At 40.5% G+C, this 20,197-nt stretch overlaps 1 protein-coding gene across 1 annotated transcript in view; it reads right to left on the minus strand.

Annotated features, from left to right (window-relative positions):
• Positions 1-5,503, minus strand: part of CAMK4 (calcium/calmodulin dependent protein kinase IV) — a 138,447-nt gene extending 132,944 nt beyond the window's left edge. The window contains exon 1 of the mRNA XM_030467581.1: positions 5,331-5,503. Within this exon, the coding sequence (XP_030323441.1) occupies positions 5,331-5,503 (173 nt within the window). The remainder of the gene's footprint in view (positions 1-5,330) is intronic.
• Between the last annotated feature and the right edge of the window lie 14,694 nt (positions 5,504-20,197).

Genomic DNA, 20,197 nt, shown 5'->3' on the forward strand with positions numbered 1-20,197 from the left:
GATGATCTGTTCCATGACCCTGCCAGGCACTGAGGTCAGGCTGACAGGCATGGAGTTTCCTGGGTCCTCCTTCCGGCCCTTTTTGTGGATTGGCGTGACATTCGCCAACTTCCAATCATCTGGGATGTCCCCAGTGAGCCAGGACTGTTGGTAGATGATAGAGAGAGGCTTAATTGTGTGGGTTTTTTTAATGGGTGAGGAAATTTTCTTTTCTTGCTTTCCCAACACTCAGATTTTAATTCTAAATCTACCAGTTGTTGAATTGAACCAGACAAAACTGAAGAAAATACCCTCCCTGCACCGAATAAAGCATTTTATTTGTCAGACCGTGACTATACATTATAGATTTCGGTTTCTTATATACCCAAGCAAGGAATTTCATCCAGAACGCTGAATTCAGAAGCTACACAACTTTTACAGAAAACATTCACTTCTTGGTCTTAGTTTTTATTTATGACTCATGCATTTTGATAGGGACTAATGTCCTTCCCCCCTTAAGCAATGTCTTCCTTAACAAAAATCTGACATCCTCTTCCTGGCCAATTTAGCATTGGATTGTCTTCTCCACAACAGTACTGCTTCAGTAGAAGGAGTAAAGTGTGTGTTCACCATAGCAGTGCCTGCAGTCAAATGCTTAGGACACTTTTAAAGGGGAAGGATGAGGTGAACAGAACACCTTCAAGAAGAAAGGGAAGTGAAAATTTGCCTCGTGCAATGCATGAAGAACACCATTCTCCATACCCACCTGCCACCTTGGCCAGCACCAAACCCTCTGTATCTCCTATCTTCCTACCTGAAAGCAAGGTCCAACCTACCTAACACAACAATCCCAAATGAGATCTCAGACCCTCCTCTTCAACAACCTTCCCCATCAGCAGGAACTGCCTGCATGAAAAAACTTCCTCCTTGCCTGAAGGTGTGAGGGTAGCAAACAAGCTGCAGCTCACAGCATAACGTGACCTTGAGGGTGGGGAAACCTACACAAGCATTTTCTACTCAAAGATTATTCCATCCTAGATCACAGGCACTCCACACTCACATTCAAACAGCCTGCAACTGTTCGGAAAATCCTCGGGTCCCGTACAAAAAAATCACAAGCAAGTATGCAAAAGTTTTACTGAAGGAGGGATTGGCCTACTTTAAATGCACTCCAAAGCAAAATGAGCAAGTGCTTTTCAAAATAAACACAGCAAATAGTCTGTATAACAAATGACTCTTGAGATGGACAGAAAAAAGGCTCTTTTGTTTTAATGAAGGAGTGGAAGGGGAGATAATTGGCATACTTTCAAAGCATAAACTGTCTGAACTTCAAAGCATCAAGTGCAAAAATAATCCACTTCTATAAAATCATGCTTATACAAAGGAGTTACTTAATTTCATCTACTACTGCCAATAGAAAAGAAGATGCTACTTTGATGACTCTCATAAATAGAATTCACAGAGCAAGACATCATTCTGAAACTTTGAGTTTAAATGACATATTGGATTTAAACTCTTTGTGCTAAGAATTTAAGGGCAGAAACTACCTATTGATTCAGCTTACACTGTCTACTCAAGGCAAGTTGCAAGTATAGAGTGCCTTTCAGTTTCAGGTCTTCAGCAAGGATCACACAATGGAAAGCTTGCCATGAAGGAAAAGGCAGACTTGGAAGATCTGATTTCATTCTTACACAGAAGAAAAAAATGCCTGTAACTTTTCTGGGTTACTGAAAATTATTATTACAATTATTACTGTTATTATTATTTTGTTCAACCTTTGAAACCAAAAGCAAGCCCTAAAAATTTGGTTGGAAATGCAGTTGACCATTTAACAGATCTGCAATACGCCTACAAAAATAACATTAGACAGTTTCAACTCCAACAGCTATGCAGTTGGGTGCTGTTAGGCAAGAGTGCATGCTAAGTAAAATTCCGTGACTAACATTTCAACAGAAAAATTACATTTTCATAATATAAAAATTGTTACTAAACTTCCTCTTCACTCAAATAGTATTTTTAGATTAATCCTGACTTCAGAAACTGTACCAAAAGATACAGCACAGATTATATATGGCTAAAAAAAAGGTTTAATTTTAAGGAACATACAAATGTAGAATATAAAATTATTACAATCTGCTTCCAAGGGAGTGTGGAAAATAAACTTCTAGATGAAATACACTCAGAACAAAATTCCAATGTCCACTATTGACCAATCCTGCAACCTTCAGAGAAGAAACAGACATTACTCTTTGTAAAAGGAAGACCGGCTTTTCATCTTTGCAGGAATTTAACTCCAATTACACAGTACTTACAAAATCTGCTTGTCAGAAATAGACTAAAAGGAAGCTGAACTAGTCAGGCATTCAGTAGAATGTAAAAATAGCTGGGTCAGAATAAAAGCCTGTCTAGCCCAGAGTACGGTCTCTAATGGTGGCCAAACACCGATGCCTCAAGAAGGACACAAGAACAGAGCAAACATATCAACACTGACAAAGAGTATTCTCATAACATTCAACAACTTGCAGTTCAGTGTAGTCAGTCTTAATGAATTTCCTGAATGTAAATTTTCCCAGTTCCCCATTAAACCCATGTAAGTTTTTAACACCTATAGCATCAAGTGGCCAGGATTACCACAATTTAACTATACCCTGTTCTAAAATGACCTTAACTCTTGCAGTTCATTTTTTACTTCCTAGCTTCTTCAGATGCCCTGCAGAGCTTGCATCAAAGAAAACAGCAAACAAGCACTTCTAACCAGACTCTCCATCCATGCCCCATGTGTTTCCAGAGATTTCCATCTTAACCTCAATAAAGGATTTTCTAGGGAAACAAAAGAGCCAAGTGTTTCTCTTCCATCCCTACATTGTTTATTAGATTAAAACTGAATTTTATCCACTATTTATATGCCCTCTTTCTGCAATTCCTCATAAGCAGCAGTGTCTTTAAAACCCTCAAGAATTGTTCATCCCCTTTATTTATGAGCATGTTGAGCAGCCCAGACACCCAAACTGATGCCTGTGGAACTCCACTTGTTGAAAGAACACTGTTTACTCCTACCCAAGCTTTTAGGCATTTATGATTTTTCTTGCTAGCAACGCATTTTCCCTCGTCTCCCATTACTCCTTTGTTGGTCATACAAGCAAGAACTACTGACTATGATGTCCTAGGGATTTACCAGTCATTTGCAGAAAGTGCACTCCTTCCACAGGGGAACTCCCATGCTTGGCAGCAGCTGTCCAAATGCAGGTCTTCACAGCCTGACAAAAGATATCTTCCAATCCTCTATTTGTTAAAGACGCTTTAGGGTCTCCTGCTGGTTATTTTGGTGACCTTAAGGTATACTAAAAATACCTAAGAGTTGGATCACATACCCACACTTCTCAGCTTCATCTGCTTTTCCATAACCACTTAGCTAAGCAATGAATATTTTGTTTCGTAGACATACTCAAAATCATCTCCAAAATGAAAAGACTGGAGACAAGATTACCATGAGAAAACAGGACCGTTTTATATTGCACTCAGAAAGCAAGAGGATTTGTGGGATCTCCCTTACAGATTTTCTAAGATACACCTGGGCTGTCAGAGGGGATATGAGAAGACCACCAGCAGTCAGGATGCTCAGTGTGACAGGATCTCAAAGGTAGAACGTGAACTATTAGTGCAGTTTTCCCCTGAAGCATGTACCACTCCAAGTTGTCTCCCCATACCTTGTGGTCAGCCTTTGATTAAGATGGTTCTGATCTCCTGTATTCTCTCTGCTTCTGTTTTAAATCTTATTTCCCAGTTCTATCCAACAGCCGACCAGACTTTGCAGTTCAAATTTCCATACTAATCTAGTGTGGTTATCTTCCTTACTCAAATCTGTTGGGGTTTGTAGCTTCAGCATATACTCTCAGCTTGGAGGGTAGAAAAACCCACTGCCCCTCATCTTTCAATAACCCTTTCTCAGACAAGGCAATTAACACTTTAAAACCCCTTCCCAACCTACACAATAAACTCATGATATATCACCAGTGTGGGCTTAAATGAAGCCCACAGACAGCAGTACATATGCTTAAACTATTCTAGACAGACCAAACATAGCAGCAGTAATCCAGGTGACAGAATTGGTATCAAATAATGTTATTCAGTTGTACACACTTTCCTTTGGTCAATCCCAGACACAAAACTGTTACAGCAGTATTTCCTGATTTATCTTTCTGTACAGAGGTACAGTGAAGTCAAGTACAAATGCTGTAAGTATATATAAACCTCTGCCTATTTAAATCTGACTGGCATGAGTAGCAACAGCGGCAAAAAGGTAGCAGCAGATGTTTAAGACTTAGCAAGCAAGCCAAGAAAGACTGTATTTCCACAGCCCTTCCTGCCTCTATCAGTTACGGTACAGCAACCACAGATATTTGTGGGAATAACTTTCACTGCATACCCTTTCTGCAAAAATACTGTACTGAGGCAATCATGTTATGACTTGAAAATTTCCCACAACCATCCAGGATTTTAACAGTCTGTTAGTGGCAAAATTAAAAATTGCTGTATGTTACCTACGAACTTAACAGATTTAAATCACCCACTGTAAACCCTTAAAAAGATTTGTCATTTTCTACTTTTCTTTTTTTCTGCCCCAAAACTGAACATAAAAAACTGTATTAGAGAGTGGAAATCACACATTAGATATAAGCAACAGCATCTTAACACTGGACTTTGTTTTTTTTTAAAAATGAACATTTGGGACCTCTAACTTCCCAAGCAGAAGCAGCAGGACAATAGTGCCGAATTTGTAAGAGAACAGGTACCAGCTCTCTCATCTGCACTGCACTTCAGTGTAAGGATTCTCCATACAGAGGCCTACTCACTGACTCCTGTCTCATGTGGAACTTGTGTCAGTACAAGTTCTAAAGGTGCTGGTAATGGCAAACACGATAAAAAGGTCCCATATGAAGTGAGGCTACAAATAAGGTGTCATTTAAGTGGTCTCGATATAGTATTATTAGTATTAGCTGATAAATTGGTCTACAGTAAATAGGTCCGTAAATATTTAGGCAGCCTGACTGGGATGGATGTTCACTGGGATGGACTGATGCCTTCTACTGAAAACCACTCGTTTCTTTTGTGAATTTGAACATCCTGACTCCCGGGAGGTACAGTTTTACTTCGAAAGCCTATACGCCCTGAAAGCCAGCACTCTCTCCCCACGCCGTTCACACAAACCAAAGTTTTGCCGCTCTCGCCTGAGCGACGCAGTGCCGGCGGAGAAGGCAGATCCAGACCCGGACACCCCCGCAACCCCGGCCCCTCCGCTACGTCTGCGCCCTCGCCCCGCGGCCACCCGTCCCGCTCCGGCGCCCCCTCACCGTCCCAGCTCGGACTCCAGGTCGAAGTAATGGGCCAGGGTGTCTTTGTTGGAGCCGTCGATCCAGTAATCGGGCGCAGCAGATCCGGGACGGCCGACGGCCGAGGAACCGAAGGAGGATGAGGTTGAGGAGGATGAGGATGAGGATGAGGAGGGCATGGTGACTTTCAGCATGCCGGGACGCCTCCCAGGGGCTGCTTCCTCCTGTGTACCGGCTGCAGAAGCAGAGCAACAAGGCTGCTGGCGGAGGCACCTCACTCACCTCCCTTCTTCCCTTCCCTTCTTCCCTTCCCTTCTTCCTTTCCCTTCCCTTCTTCCCTTTCCTTCTCCCTTCCCTTCCCTTTCCTTCTCCCTTCCCTTCCCTTTCCTTCTCCCTTCCCTTCCCTTCCCTTCCCTTCCCTTCCCTTCCCTTCCCTTCCCTTCCCTTCCCTTCCCTTCCCTTCCCTTCCCTTCCCTTCCCTTCCCTTCCCTTCCCTTCCCTTCCCTTCCCTTCCCTTCCCTTCCCTTCCCTATCTTATCTCTTCCCTCTCCCTCTGTTTCCCACCCTACTCCTCCTCCTGCCGGACCGGGCAGGACTGAAGCAGGAGCGGCGGCGGCGGCGGGAGTAATACCCCCCGCCCAGGACAGCGGCGGGGGCGCCTCCGACTGGGCGGGCCCGGAGCTGCTGGAGGGGCGGACACGGCGGCGGCCGCTGCGGCAGAGGGAGCCGCCCCGGGCGGGGGTCGCACCGCCCCCTCCTCGCCCTCCAGCCCCGCCGAGCCGGAGGCGGCCACCGATCGCCTGCTGCGGGGCCGTGGGCGCCGGGAGGGGGCAGGCAGCGAGCCCTGGTGCGGGCCTGGGACGGCGGACGCCCTGCAAGTTCACCGAAAACCCGCTTGGCACAAGCCTAGCTGGAGCCCACAGCCCCGTGACCGGCGGTACCGAGCGTCACGGGGGTGCAATTTCACACAAGAAATGTCAGCGCGATGTGGAGGAGCGGCTGCGGTTTTTGCCGGGATCTGTCGGCCCGGGCTGGACCAGGCAGCGGTTGGGCCGGGAAGGATGCGCAGCCTGCAGCGAGGTGGGCGCTACCCTGTCATGCTGCACCATTTTGCCTGTTCTAGATCTGGGATCTGTTACCGGGGTGCAGTACGGGAGTTCGGATTTCTCTCTGCGTTTGCTATGAATTTGGGGAGGACATTGTGCAGACCGAGACTGAGCAGATAAATAGCAATAGGAAAGAGGCTGACAAATGCTCAAACAAAAAAATCCGAAATATCTAGCTTACCTTCCCACCACAGAACTAAAAGAAGCCTTGAAGGAATAAAATTGCCATGCTGTGATGCTACTCCTAACAGGTTATGAAATCTGCAGGCTGAAAATGCATTCAGTTAAAAATCTGCAGTTATGAAAATGCATGCGGTTATAATAAAGAATATTGTATCTCTAACAGTAAAAACCTTAGCCAGACGTGTCTATATAAGGGCAGTTTCTGCTGTACTGGTGAAATAAAACAGCAGCAGTTGTGTGTGCCTCACATGCAGAGTATGCCAGATCAATCCTACTCACATCCTGCCATGCTATCACACCCACTGATGCTGTCATGCGAGCACAGACAGGAGGTAAAATGGACCATGTACAATACCGTGTAGCCAAAAGTGACAGAAGTATTGTCTTCCAATTTTAAACCACCATCACTAGCCTGTTTTTAAACATTGTATTCCTTGCTCAGAAAAGGCTAAATATCCTGTTCAGTGTTGCATTTATTCAGGTGTATGAATGTTTTCCAAAATGTTTTGTTTCCTTCCGTAAACAAGCCTTTTACTGCTCCCTAGCTTCCTTATAGTACCCAGAGGGGGAAAGTAATCTTAACTGTGAATCCTTTGATTTTGCAATAAGGTCTTAAAGACCTTAAAAAAGAATTGCTCCTCTCTGCTTAACCAGGTAATAGAAGAAATACCTTCTAATTTTTTAGTGGTAGGAAAGGATAAAAGAGATAACTAGGATAGGTAAGAGAGAGATAATGACCTTTCCTCCCAAGTTTACTTTTTGCTGTTACAAACTTAAATTGTATATCTCCATTATGATTTGAGATTTTATCATTTTGAAACCCATATTTGAAAGTCAAGAAAAAGTAACCCAAAGTCCTATTAGTAAACCAAGATCTAAGCCATCCAGTTTGACAGAAACCCCATACCTTCTTTTAGATGAACTTTGTGCACAGAGCACCTACCATAACAAGGCTGAGTTCAGCATCGGAGCAGCGAACAAGCAGCCTTTTCACTGTTGCTAATGACTCCTCCCAACTCCCCACCTCGGTCTATCTCTGCTGGTCAGTTTGGAACTTTTCTTCATAAAGCTTTGGTTGCTAGGAGACATTTTTTCCTCTGACATTTTCTGACAGAATCTCCTGGAAGAAGAAATGGTCACTGACACAAACAAAATAGCCATTCAGCATGCTCAGAAGACTGTGACATTCCACATCGTATTTTTTTTTTAGTCAAATATGTATTTGACTAAATATTCTATAACACCAGGAAACATATATCTTTGTGCGGTGGGGTTTTTGTAACAATTATATTAGGAAGATTATATTTATCCAGGTATCTGCAATCATATTCAGATCTCAGAAGATCTAGATATGCCTACCATGAGCCTTTATGGGCTCCTTGCTAAATGACATAGCACCTGAGGATTTTTTTTTACCAGGCTACCTATGTGAAAAGCACCCGGCTTTCCTTAAGACTGTCTGAAAATGAGCTGGGTTGCACTATGCTGACAACCAGTACTTTCAAACTGACTGGACTTCAGGAGATTCACTTGTTTAAAAAATTAAAACAACGGTATCCATGGCGTCAAAAAAGTCTTCAGGTTGCACAGTGCATGCAGCCAGGTCATGAATGCTTTTCTCAGTCTCCAGAAAATCAAAAGTAGCATTTCAAATATGCAGTACTCCACTCGTATGACATCTGTGTTAACAATGTGAAGATTCACATTGTCATTACTGGACATGAAACTAGACCACTAATAAAATTTCATTCATGTATTTGTGATACAATCTGTGTGAAATTTCATTGTGGAGATGCAAGATATCATACTTTTCCTGCCAGCAAACCCAGAAAACAAACTCAGATGAAAAAGGTAGGCCAAGGAGGAATGCATCTTCTGCAGAGGAAGCAGTTTTTATGAACAAAAAATACATGCAAGAGATACACAACGTCCTGCCTGCCTCCTGCCACCCATAAATTTAAACCCAAAGCACAAAGTTAAATTGGAGTGTTGGCCAAGGTGGGAGCAGTAATATTCCTGCCCTCCTACTTGCTGTCATTCCTTTTTGTGAATACTCTGGTCTTGTGTAGACATCCTGTATTAGGTATAGACAGTCCGTACTTTCCAAGGTGATCTTCAGAAATACAAAAAAAATAATTACAGGATAATAGTTTTTAAACTTGACTTCTCACATTTACATACAATTCTAGCAGCTACACCTTGGGTAGAAACCTGGTAACAAGGAAGTTCTGTAGTAGTTCCCAGTTTGTGGGCATCATTTGAAAGAGTAGCATTTTAGTCCCTGATAGCTTAGGCTAATATTTCTTCCTGGACAAACTGCAGTATACTTCAGGATACTTAAATAAAAGTATTTGTTTGTCCTGTACTCCTATTTTATTTATAAAGGGAAAAAATTGCAGATTCTTATGGAAGATACAAGATGTCTGCATCTATAGTACAAACAGCAGTGTCATCTGTAAGAAGAAAAGTCTCAAATATTGTGCCCATAAAGAAACATTTTACTCAAAAATATCTGCAGATAATACAGCTTCCCTCTTTTCATAGATGATCGAGTATGGATTCTGCATTTGCAGCCATGCCAGATCTGATGCTTATCTGCTATATGAGTAATACAAATTAGGTCTTCTAAAACTGAAGTTACTCAAACTATGCCACATTTAAGTCATAGAAGTTCATGTCAGGGCAGATCCCAGAATATTTCTCTTCCCTTTCCTGTCATTGATTTTCCCTGCTGAATACAAAGCTTTGCATTACATTTTATTTTCTGCAACATCTTTCATCTTGCAGTCAACTTCCAGTACTTCTGTATAACTATCACAGAATCACAGAATCACCGAATCACAGAATCAGCCAGCTTGGAAAGGACCTCTGAGATCATCAAGTCCAACTCTTAATCCACTACCACTGTGGTTACCAGATCATGGCACAGAGTGCCACATCAGTCTCCTCTTAAAAACCTCCAGGGACAAAGGTTATGCTATTCAAGATATGCAAGCTTCTTCTATGGAATGCCTGTCAGCTAGGAATGCCAAAACCTTCCTATGAATGCTAATTTGTTTATTTCTATTTATGTAGAGAAAGCCTTATGACTTGTATTGAACAGGTTCATCATAGTCATGGTGTTTTACATGTAAATCTAAGCCTACTTAATCATTTATAGAGCTGTTGGATGAAGAGAAGCTCTTTTCTCAGCTCCTTCTCAGCTCTTTTCTCCACTCTTTTCTGAAAGTGATGAGATTTAATCAGGTAAAAATGGGCACAGTGCAGGGAGAGGCCACGAAAAGGGTGATGGTGGTGAGGCAACATGTTTATGCAAAAAAACAAAGAAAGGAAACAGGGAGATCCTTTGCAGAGTGGCAGTAGGGGAGAAGGACAGTAGCAATATGCCCTTTTGTCTCAACATTTTGAAGTTAAAACCATTTTCTTGCAATGTCTGGGAAAAGCATAATGTGAGTGGGGATAAAAAAAGTTCTTTCCTGAAGATGGACTGTTAGAAAACAATGTGATTCAGCCGTCCCTGAACCACTTCATGTGAGCCCCAGATATCAATAGGGTCATTTTATAGTCACTGCAGGAGGACACACAGAACCATTCATTATCTTTGCAACATGGTAACGGTACTTAGGTTTACTCTCCCTCTTTAAGTGATTCAATCAGTCCTTTGATTTCTGGGATGTAGGATATTTGAAGAATTCACTTCCATTTTGCAGGATCACACAGCATCCTTTGGTTCTGATCCACAAGCCTACACAAGTCATTAAATTCAATAAATCTACCCCTTGAGGGCAGGCTTCACAAACCACAAGTTGCCTGGTAGGACCCAGAGAATCTATACACAGCTCTTCCTGGGTGAAGCCCACTTAGCTTCTTTTGCCTCTCTAATCCTTGCACAAAAAAAAAAAATCCATCCAGAAGTTCTCTGCCATTATTAGAAGATAAAGAAATATATCCAGGATAAAATGCTTCTTGTTTCTAAGGTACAACATTTTCTTTTTACCTCTCCTCTCCTCTCCTCTCCTCTCCTCTCCTCTCCTCTCCTCTCCTCTCCTCTCCTCTCCTCTCCTCTCCTCTCCTCTCCTCTCCTCTCCTCTCCTCTCCTCTCCTCTCCTCTCCTCTCCTCTCCTCTCCTCTCCTCTCCTCTCCTCTCCTCTCCTCTCCTCTCCTCTCCTCTCCTCTCCTCTCCTCTCCTCTCCTCTTTTCTCTCTCCTCTCAGAGTGACCAAATGAAGGGGGAACAGCTGCCACTCACCCAATTTTAAAAGTTACTCAGTGGCTGTGCATTTCTTTTTGCTAATTTGTGAACAAAAGCCAGTTAAAATTCAGCAGATCCCTCTGTTTTACACTGCTCAACATAGAGAAGCAGTCTAAGCCATTTGCTTGATTTTCCTCTATGACTACAGATTCAGCAGTGCATTTCATACTATGGATGTGAACACTTCACTGCCAGCAACTTAGCACTTCATCTAGCATTAAAGTTGGTTCACAGAAACAGAAAAGATACTAGCCACTACTATAAGCATAGAGCTAGAATTCAAGATTCATCTCTAATGCCATTCCACAAGACCACTAGTTACACAGCTAGATAGTAATTCTTGCCTTTCCAATTGTAATGTTTTGCAGCCTCTTTTCATTCTCCGCCCACCCCCGGCACCCCCAAATAAATAAAATTCCGCTGTCTTGTGAAAAATGACCATCATTTATGACTGTTGCTGTCCAGTATGAAACAAATACCCGTTTCACTCATATGCTTTGTATTTGAGTGGCTAAAAGTTGAGGGCTTTCTCATCTAGCTGTGGCGTAGTTGTGATTGAGTTTGTGTGACGTGAGTGCCAGTGAAGACAGTGAGAAACACAAACTGGTTTTAACCCTGGGTTTTGGTGCAGAAAAGGAAAAAAAGCTATAATCATCTACTTTAGTGGTTTCTGATTGGAAACTGCCAGTTCTGCAAATTCTGGAAAACTGCAACTCCTATGAGCAAGGAAATGCCTGTGGTTTGTTAATGTTGTTTTGTACATCTTTCTGATTAAACATCCAGATATGTCCTTGTTCAAGTGCAATCTAGTATCTTTGTGGGCCCTGATATTAATGATAACAGACTTGCTATGTGTTAGCAAAAAGGTTTCTAGAAAAGATCAAATTCTGCTGAAAAAAACCCCAGCTATTACAACATTCTCCAATTTAAAAGTACAGGCTAACAACTTAGCTACATTTTTTGGTCCAGGAATACACTGCACCTTTGGTCTTCATGAGGACAACCATTTCAAGTGACAGACAGTGCTTTTGTTGGTGGATCTCAAAGTGCAATAGAAGTTGTGGGGAAAAACTTATGCAGAAAATCCAAAGGAAACAAAATGCTTGCATTTGAGTATGTCAGAGAATAATTTCTCTGTTTACTCACCTCTAGGATGAACTTGTATATTCTTTTTCTTTTTCTTTTTCTTTTTCTTTTTCTTTTTTCTTTTTCTTTTTCTTTTTCTTTTTCTTTTTCTTTTCTTTTTCTTTTTCTTTTTCTTTTTTTTTGGGGGGGGGAGGTTGTTTTTTGTTTTGTTTGTTTGTATGTTTTTTGGTTTTGTTTTTGTTTTTAAAAAGTCCCTTCTTTCTTTGGATCCACATGGCTGTAGTAATTTCTACGGGTATCTTTCTGACACAAGTTGACCAGAGATACACAATAGAAGAGCGTCCTTATCCCAGCAAGCACTGTTCATAAGCTTATCTTCAGAAAAATCCTGAAGGAAGGATTAGTAAAACCCAATCTTAAACTCATATTGTTTCATCTCAAGGCCTGCTTGAGGTTGCCTCTATTTTCTCTCCTCAGGTACATAACTCTTATATAACTGCTCAGCTCTTAAGCAGTTCTTACATAAAATCCCTGGGGCTCCAGAATAAAACTTTCTTCTCTTTTCTTCTTTTGCCACCTCATCACTTTACTTTTCCACTGTCACTTGGTTTTGATTCTTGAAAATTTACTGCAACTAATTTAGAGCTCAAGGACAAGGACAGGTTATTGTCAGGGAACATGAGGACTTGCAGTACCTCATCTAATTTTTGATAAGCATCCGCATCCTAATGTACACCCTATATTTATTACAATTCAAGAGGAATCACTGTAATTCAAGAGCATACACAGGGTTACATTACAATAAGCTGCTGCTGAACTCAAAGGTCTTAGCATTATTCAGCAACTCAGTATCATTAAACCCACTGATAGAGGTGCAGGGCTCTATACATATAGCATAAATAACTGCAATTTTCTTTTAAAATTTCTTCACTGAAAATATCTAACAAATTCATGTATCAATCAAGATCATATGAGATTATACTTTCATAGGATATATGCTACACTTTCTAAAATAGAAAAACGTGAATGTCTCCAAGGCAAACCAGAGCTTAGTGTTTCCAAGCCACAGGACTCTAATTTCTTCCCCAGGTGATATACATACATATTCAAACAAGTGGCACCAGTAAAATTTCCAAACACAAGAGATTAGTTTTGTTTTTACTTTTTGACAATCAGCTGCAGTTCATTTTATATGAATTCACACTTAGCTAAATTTTTAAAATCTGTCCCCCTAATTTAATTACACTAGTGGGAATTAAAAAAGATGATCACATTTATAGACTGAATAAATATTATTCCACTTGCCTCTTGAACTACTGTTTTTTCAGTACAATTGAAGAAGTATTAAATAAGTAACTACAAAGCAATCTTGCAGAATTTTCAGTAGCACTAGGAGAGTATCATGTATAGAGATAATTTCAGAAATCTCCATCTTCTTGTCTTAGTATGACCTCCATAAACCAAAAGCAAAGCAAAAAAACATTTCTTTGCTTATGCAAACATCTTTTGGTGTTTATTTGTCAGTAGTTTGCTACTATATATACTTCTAAAGTATTTTAGACCCTTGATTTACATATTGTATGTGAAAGCTTTGGTAACATTTGACTTGTAACAGTCAATTTTCAAGGACTTGAAAATTCATTTTGTTATTGTTAAAAACTGTAGACACATGACTAGGGGCATTCTGGTTTCCTCAAGTAGTATTTCTATTTTTTTTCAGTCTGAACTGAAATGCAGTCACTGAAATTCTCAATATTGAATTCAGCGAAGAACTTCACTAGATCAAAATCCTGTGAATGCAAATCAGTATAGTGTTCAAATGAACGGGCATTTTGCTTAAATATTCTCTTATGTTCAAAATATATTAAAAAAAAAAAGATGAATTGGGCCAGTTTCCATGGTAAAGATGAGTTCACACAGATGATATAAATCATATAAATGTAAAAGGTCCTTCAGCCTTTAAAAGAGTAAATTACAACATAAAGTATATGTTAAAAAAAATTCATAATTTGAATGCTGATCTGCATGTAAATACTGTAGATATGCAGAAAGCTTTTGTACTTAAAATTCCTCCTGCTTCCATAGAGCTCCTCTGCAAGGAGGATCACTAACCAGTATAGATACAAACTAAAATATTAAACCCCTACAGGCTATTCTTGATGCATGTTTTGTAATGCTTCGTGTCTTCTATCTCCCAGATGAAGGGTTTTGATTATTTTTCTTTTGTCTTGCTAAGGGTTAAACAGTTATTTATATGATTTATCAAAAGATCATAAACTATTGCTGCTTTTGTTTATACTTAGGTAATGCTGGTGAGCTAAAAGCATATAAGCAGGTATAAGTGAAATAACTGCTAGGCCTTGCATGAGGTTTAAGATTGTCACCAGTTCCCTTTCAGTGTCACCAGCTGTACAGCTGATTTGGAAAAGGATGGAGCTTTTGCTACACTACATAAGTGTGCTATATCTACCTGCTAACCAGCTCATTGTGCCTTTTCTATACAAAGGTTCCAGACAATCACACAAGAGTTCTTCCATTTTACTTAACACTTTCACATTTGTCTAGGAGTTGCAGAAGACTCTGTTATGAAATGTCAGCAGTTATGTAGATAAGCATTTTAACACATATGGGGAAGGAAATGTGAGCTATCTAATGAGAGCTGAGGAATATCAGGGCTCATGTTTTGCTGACTGCATTTGGAAAAAAGTGCTTTCAATCTGAAATGACATAAAGCAACAAAGAGTGTCTTTGCTTTTCACTGTTTGTTTGCTTTTCATATGAGACTTGCTCTGCAAGGGACTTCCTGGCTGGCTGTCTAAATTCCATACAAATTTATTCAGTGCAACTTAAAATCAGTATTCATGGATGTAAAAGGTTTAACTTCAAAAGTACCTACACAAAACATTTTATTTTTCCAGGATTTTTTTTCCATGCAAAAACACTTCCTGAGCTTAGCTCAGAGTACACTGGTTTCCTTCCAAGGCTTTTTGTCTGTGGAGAAAGTGTTAGTTAAAAAAGTCTCCAGTTCTGTGACAGACACACAGCAGAAGTACAGACAATAAGACAAAACTTTTTCCCCAACAATACAGAGCTTAAAAAGCAGCATAGTGAAGAACCATCTTTTTGGTAAATTTAGGTTGAATGCATTTTGCATCTTTCAGTCACGCAGTCTAATGTGGCAAAACACAACATGATTTTGGGTAGCACTTGAGTAATTCTTCCATGTTGGGATGTTGGTGGGAAAACTGTTTAGCAGGTCATGGTCAGAGGCTAAGAAAGCCTGCATCAGACACTGCAACATTCAAAGAAGTGGAAATAATAAAAAGAAACATGAGTATACAACATGAAGGTTTTCCTGGAGTGATGATACTTAGAGATCAAGGCCAGCAAAGATAGGTCAGCACCTTGTCATGAGAAGGACCAAGTAAAGTCGATGCTGTAGCATCACCATAAATACTACATCTCCAAATACTATTTTTCTTAAAAGATCCACAGTTATTAAGTAGGCCATTTAATACTTTGAAAGCCACACAGATGATTTATGTCTTTATCTGTTACTTACTGTTCTTCTGCCCCTAAAGTCGTACAAGATTTCCAAGCCAAATGCTGAAGTTCTTACAGGTAGATGCAAGATCCATTGATGTCAGTGAGAGTCTTTGCCCTCTAGAAGTCAGCACTGAAACTGTATATTTCTCCTTCTACTTGCCTTCAATAACCTCACCTGGGATGTGTAGTAATGACCTGCTATGGCACCTGGACCTTTACAAGTCTATGGGGACAGATGGGATCCACCTGAGAGCATTGAGGAAACTGGCAGAGGAGCTCACCAAGCTTCTCTCCGTCATCTACCTACCAACAGTTTTGGTTAACAGGAGAGGTCACAGATGATTATAGGCTTTCCAGTGTGACACCCATCTACAAGAGAGGCCAGAAGGAGGATCTGGGAACTGGGTCAGCCTGACCTCAGTGTCTGGAAAAATTATGGAGCAGTTCATATTGAGTGCACCCACATGGCAAGTGCAGGACAGCCAGGGGATCAGGCCCAACCAGCATGGGCTCAGGAAAGGCAGGTCTGGTCTCATTCTATGAACAGGCGACCCACCTAGTGAATGAGAGAGAGGCTGTGGACTTTGTCAACCTGGACTTTAGTAGCCTTTGACACTGGTGGCTCATGGCACAGACAAGGGCACTCTGCATTGGGTTAAAAACTAAATACATGGCAGGGCCCAGAGAATTGTATTCAGCAGAGTTAAATCCAGTTGGTAAGTGGTGACCACTGGTGTTCCCCAGGGCTCAGTTTTCATGCCAGTCCTATACAGTATCTTCATTAATTTTCTAGATGAGGGGATTGAGTGCTTCCTCAGTAAGTCTGCAGATGACACCAAGTGGGGTGGGAGTGTTGATCTGCTCAAGGGTAGGAAGGCTCCGCAGAGGAACCTGGACAGGCTGGACCACTGGGCTAAGGTCAATAAAATGGGGGGGGAACCTCATCTAGGGAACAAAATAGACACTATGACAGGACAAATCTAAATTTCTCAGGTGTCAGTGGCTTCAGGCAGCTTCCAGTGGCTAAGAGTATGTTCCTCACACTGGTCTCCCCTACTTGCTCTTAAACTGCTTACAATGTATCCAGGTTAAAAAATTATCTTCAAGTGTTACCACATCTTCTCGTTAAATATTGAGTCAAAAAAATCTGTTGCCTCCTGGCAATGTAATGAGAGCACTACCAGTTAGATGCTATGAACAGGCTCTTTTTTTCCCTTCCCCATCGGGAGCTTCCAGATCAATTTATCATATCTGATTTATCATTAAAATCTGGAAATCTTCAGGGAATTTATATCGTTGCATCGCAAGCCCACTTAACTGTTTTAAAAACGGTAGTACGTGGACTTACTGCTCACATCATTGCTATTACAAATACAGCACATGATTCTTTTTGTAACAGTGTCAGCTAACATGGGAGGTCAAATAATTTACCATGTGAAATTACCAAAAATTAGTTAAGACCATGAAATAGCAGAGTTGCTGAAAATATTTTCTAGCCTAAAGGAAAAGAAAAAAAAAAAAAAAGAAAGAAAAAAGAAAAGAAAAGAAAAGAAAAGAAGAGAAGAGAAGAGAAGAGAAGAGAAGAGAAAAGAAAAGAAAAGAAAAGAAAAGAAAAGAAAAGAAAAGAAAAGAAAAGAAAAGAAAAGAAAAGAAAAGAAAAGAAAAGAAAAGAAAAGAAAAGAAAAGAAAAGAAAAGAAAAGAAAAGAAAAGAAAAGAAAAGAAAAGAGAAGAGATAAAGGCAGGAAAAGTATGAATTAACATGACTGCAAGTCTGCCTCATTACAGCTGCTGACATTCCCTTCATTTGAAGATCCAAAAATTTTAAATGTGTGATGCTCTCCTCCAGTTTAAAAACAAATCCTGGACAAATTTTAACCTGTGAACACATAACAAGAATCAGCTAACACACTGCAGACAGTGTACAGACAGCTTTATTAAAAACCAACTGGGTACACAAATTTGCCATTACCAGCACAACAATTCTTGTAATATTTCACCTTTACATTACATAAGGAGAAGCTGCCACTGGGCTGCATCCAAACTCAAATTTCAATTTCAAAAAGTAAAATTTTAAAAAAAGGGAATTTTTTTATGGTTGTAAATGCCTTCGATGGAAGAAAAAAAAATGAAGGAGCACCTTGAATGCAGGAATGAAGAGAAAAAATTAAAGCAGTTGTTTTATAAATCTCAAGAGCACTTCAAGAGGCTTCACTGGGAAGTTGCACCTACCTCTTCTCCCTCTGCTACCTCTTACTGAGATGAGTATTAATATCCTACTGACTAATGGGTCTTGGATTAGGTATCCAAGCATGAAGTGGGCTGCTAAAGAGACTGCATTTTCTTGTTAAAGCACTTCCTTCCTCCTTTCTTTAAGTTCTTGTTGAAGACTTCCTTCTGCTATAATTATTAATACGTCACTTTTTAACACTAGTTTCATAAGTGAGTAAGTTTATTCTACATTCAGTAACAGAAGTGATGCCTAACTTCCACTATATCCTACACAAGAGTTTCATTTTCTTTCTCCGACAGTACTGAAGCAATGGTGAAGACATTGGCTTTTGCAAGGTAATCCAGTTCCCTCTCATGCCTATAAAGCCTAACATAAATATCATGATGATGCCTACAACAGTGGAAAAATGTCTAGACTTTTTTAAGATGAAGAAATAAGTCCTGAACAGACTGCCTGCATCTCCACCAAAGTGAATGCAAAATGTAAGAACTTGCCAGAAGTTCCAGGTGCAAAGGGGGAATGGGTAGGGTGACAGCAATCTACTACTGCAAGGCCCAGGACATTCAGAGCATATGGGAAAGCGGGAGAGTTTCCCATCACCCTGTATGTCAAAAAGGAGGAATGGAGCTTAAAGAAAATAAATTCAGTTTAGGAGGCGAATGTGATTTGTAACACCACATTTCTAATGATCAAGGCACTTTCACACCAGTCCTAACAGCATGTACCTTCTTTCAACAACAGCACATCTACTACCTGCTGCTAGATAGCTACCACATCTGCCTGCTTTCTATGACCTTGATCTCCCTGGCTACAAATCAGACTGTGTTTAAGTCTTGCAGATTATTCCCAGACAGAATAATGTTTGAATATGTTTTTTCCTACCTGTCCATGTAACCCAAACTATTTGTACCTCAATTAATCCAAGTTCTGTTCCCGTGCTTCAACAAATTATCCCTATCCAGAATGGTGCTCACAGAAATAATTTCCCTTACAGGTTGTTGGTTTGTTAATATAACTAACTCCTCTAGTTCAAGCTGTCAAACCTAAAAATTACTTGTTTGTGCCTGAGTCCCTTCAGAGCCTATGACCACGTTCCTCTCACCTCTCCCTCACCATGAGATTGACAACAGCTCCCCATTCACTAGAGTAGTCTGGCCACCAACATTCCTTTGATACATCTGTGCACAATTCAGTTCTTTCATGTTCTGCCCACGTGCATGGGCATGCCCTCTTTAAACCACCTGCCATCATTATTTCACTGTCCATAATGCAAAAGGCCAACCATGGAAGTAATTCAGGAATCTTAGTGTGCCTAAGATTGAGATCTGCCAGTATAGATTTGCAACAGACCAAATGTTTGTCTGTTTTGAGGCAGGCCCAGTGATGTTTCCACCAGTTCCTGTAACAGGAATTCCTGGAAAATGTTGTTTTTCACAACACGCTCAATCTGAAACAATCTAGGTTATTGGGAAAAGAACAAGTCTTGGAAAGCATCCAAATTACTCAATCATTCTGACAGCTATGGGGGGCCAACTGCTGGAAAGATTTTGTGAGAGCTAAATGAAACTGTCCTAACAGGACACGTATAAGCACAATATGATGCTCCAGCACAGAGCAGGCCACAACCTTGAGGTGCTAATGTATTACTCGCATGTTGAGCCGGATGTTCCTTTCTAGTTGGCCACTTTGTTTTGCTCATTTTCTTATATTTCCTTTGAAGTCCTGGCAACAGTAACACAGCGAGCACTGCTTCACTGATGAAGGAACTCAGGAATACAGTACTAATTTATTCATAGTCACTGAGAGATGGTGATAGATCTGAGAACAGAACTTGCAATATTCTGTTCCAATTTTGCATCCAACACAAGAAAATTCTGCTTTTCCATAACCCTTAACTACAAGTTTTTACTTTCTTTCAACTTTGTTCCTTCTAATCCCTGCCTAATCCCTGCCTAATATGTTTGTCCTTACAGGTGTGGAACTGATCATGGAAATTAGAAAGAGTTAGGCAGCTGAAACTGTTAAATAAAAGATTAGACATGAGCAGCCTGAAGTGCTACTGAAAACAAGCACCCTTCATGTAAACAAATAGAGGCCACACTTCATAATCTCCATTAGCTCTGGGTCAGCACAGAATCTAGCATAAGTGTAACATATAATTTACCAGTACCCACCCTTCACTTTACAGCACTTGAACACTGATTATGCTTTTTCAAATTTGTACAGAATCCCAGAGAGTTACTGGGTTCTCAAATATTCTAAGTGATCCCACTAAATATTAAGAACGTTTAAACATTTATACAAAGGAGAGAACACAATAAACTGTTCTAAGTTTTTTTACCTGTTTTTCTACCTGTTTTCAGGTCATGTTTGCAACATGGGTGCTCCAAGATAACAGTCCATGCCCAAACATGCTTCTCTAGCTTCCAGCTAAAGACTCTGTGTTGAAGGAGATCATTACATCCAAAATGGGGCTTTCCACTAT

This window comes from Calypte anna, chromosome Z (assembly GCF_003957555.1).
Source record: "Calypte anna isolate BGI_N300 chromosome Z, bCalAnn1_v1.p, whole genome shotgun sequence".
Lineage (NCBI taxonomy): Eukaryota > Metazoa > Chordata > Aves > Apodiformes > Trochilidae > Calypte > Calypte anna.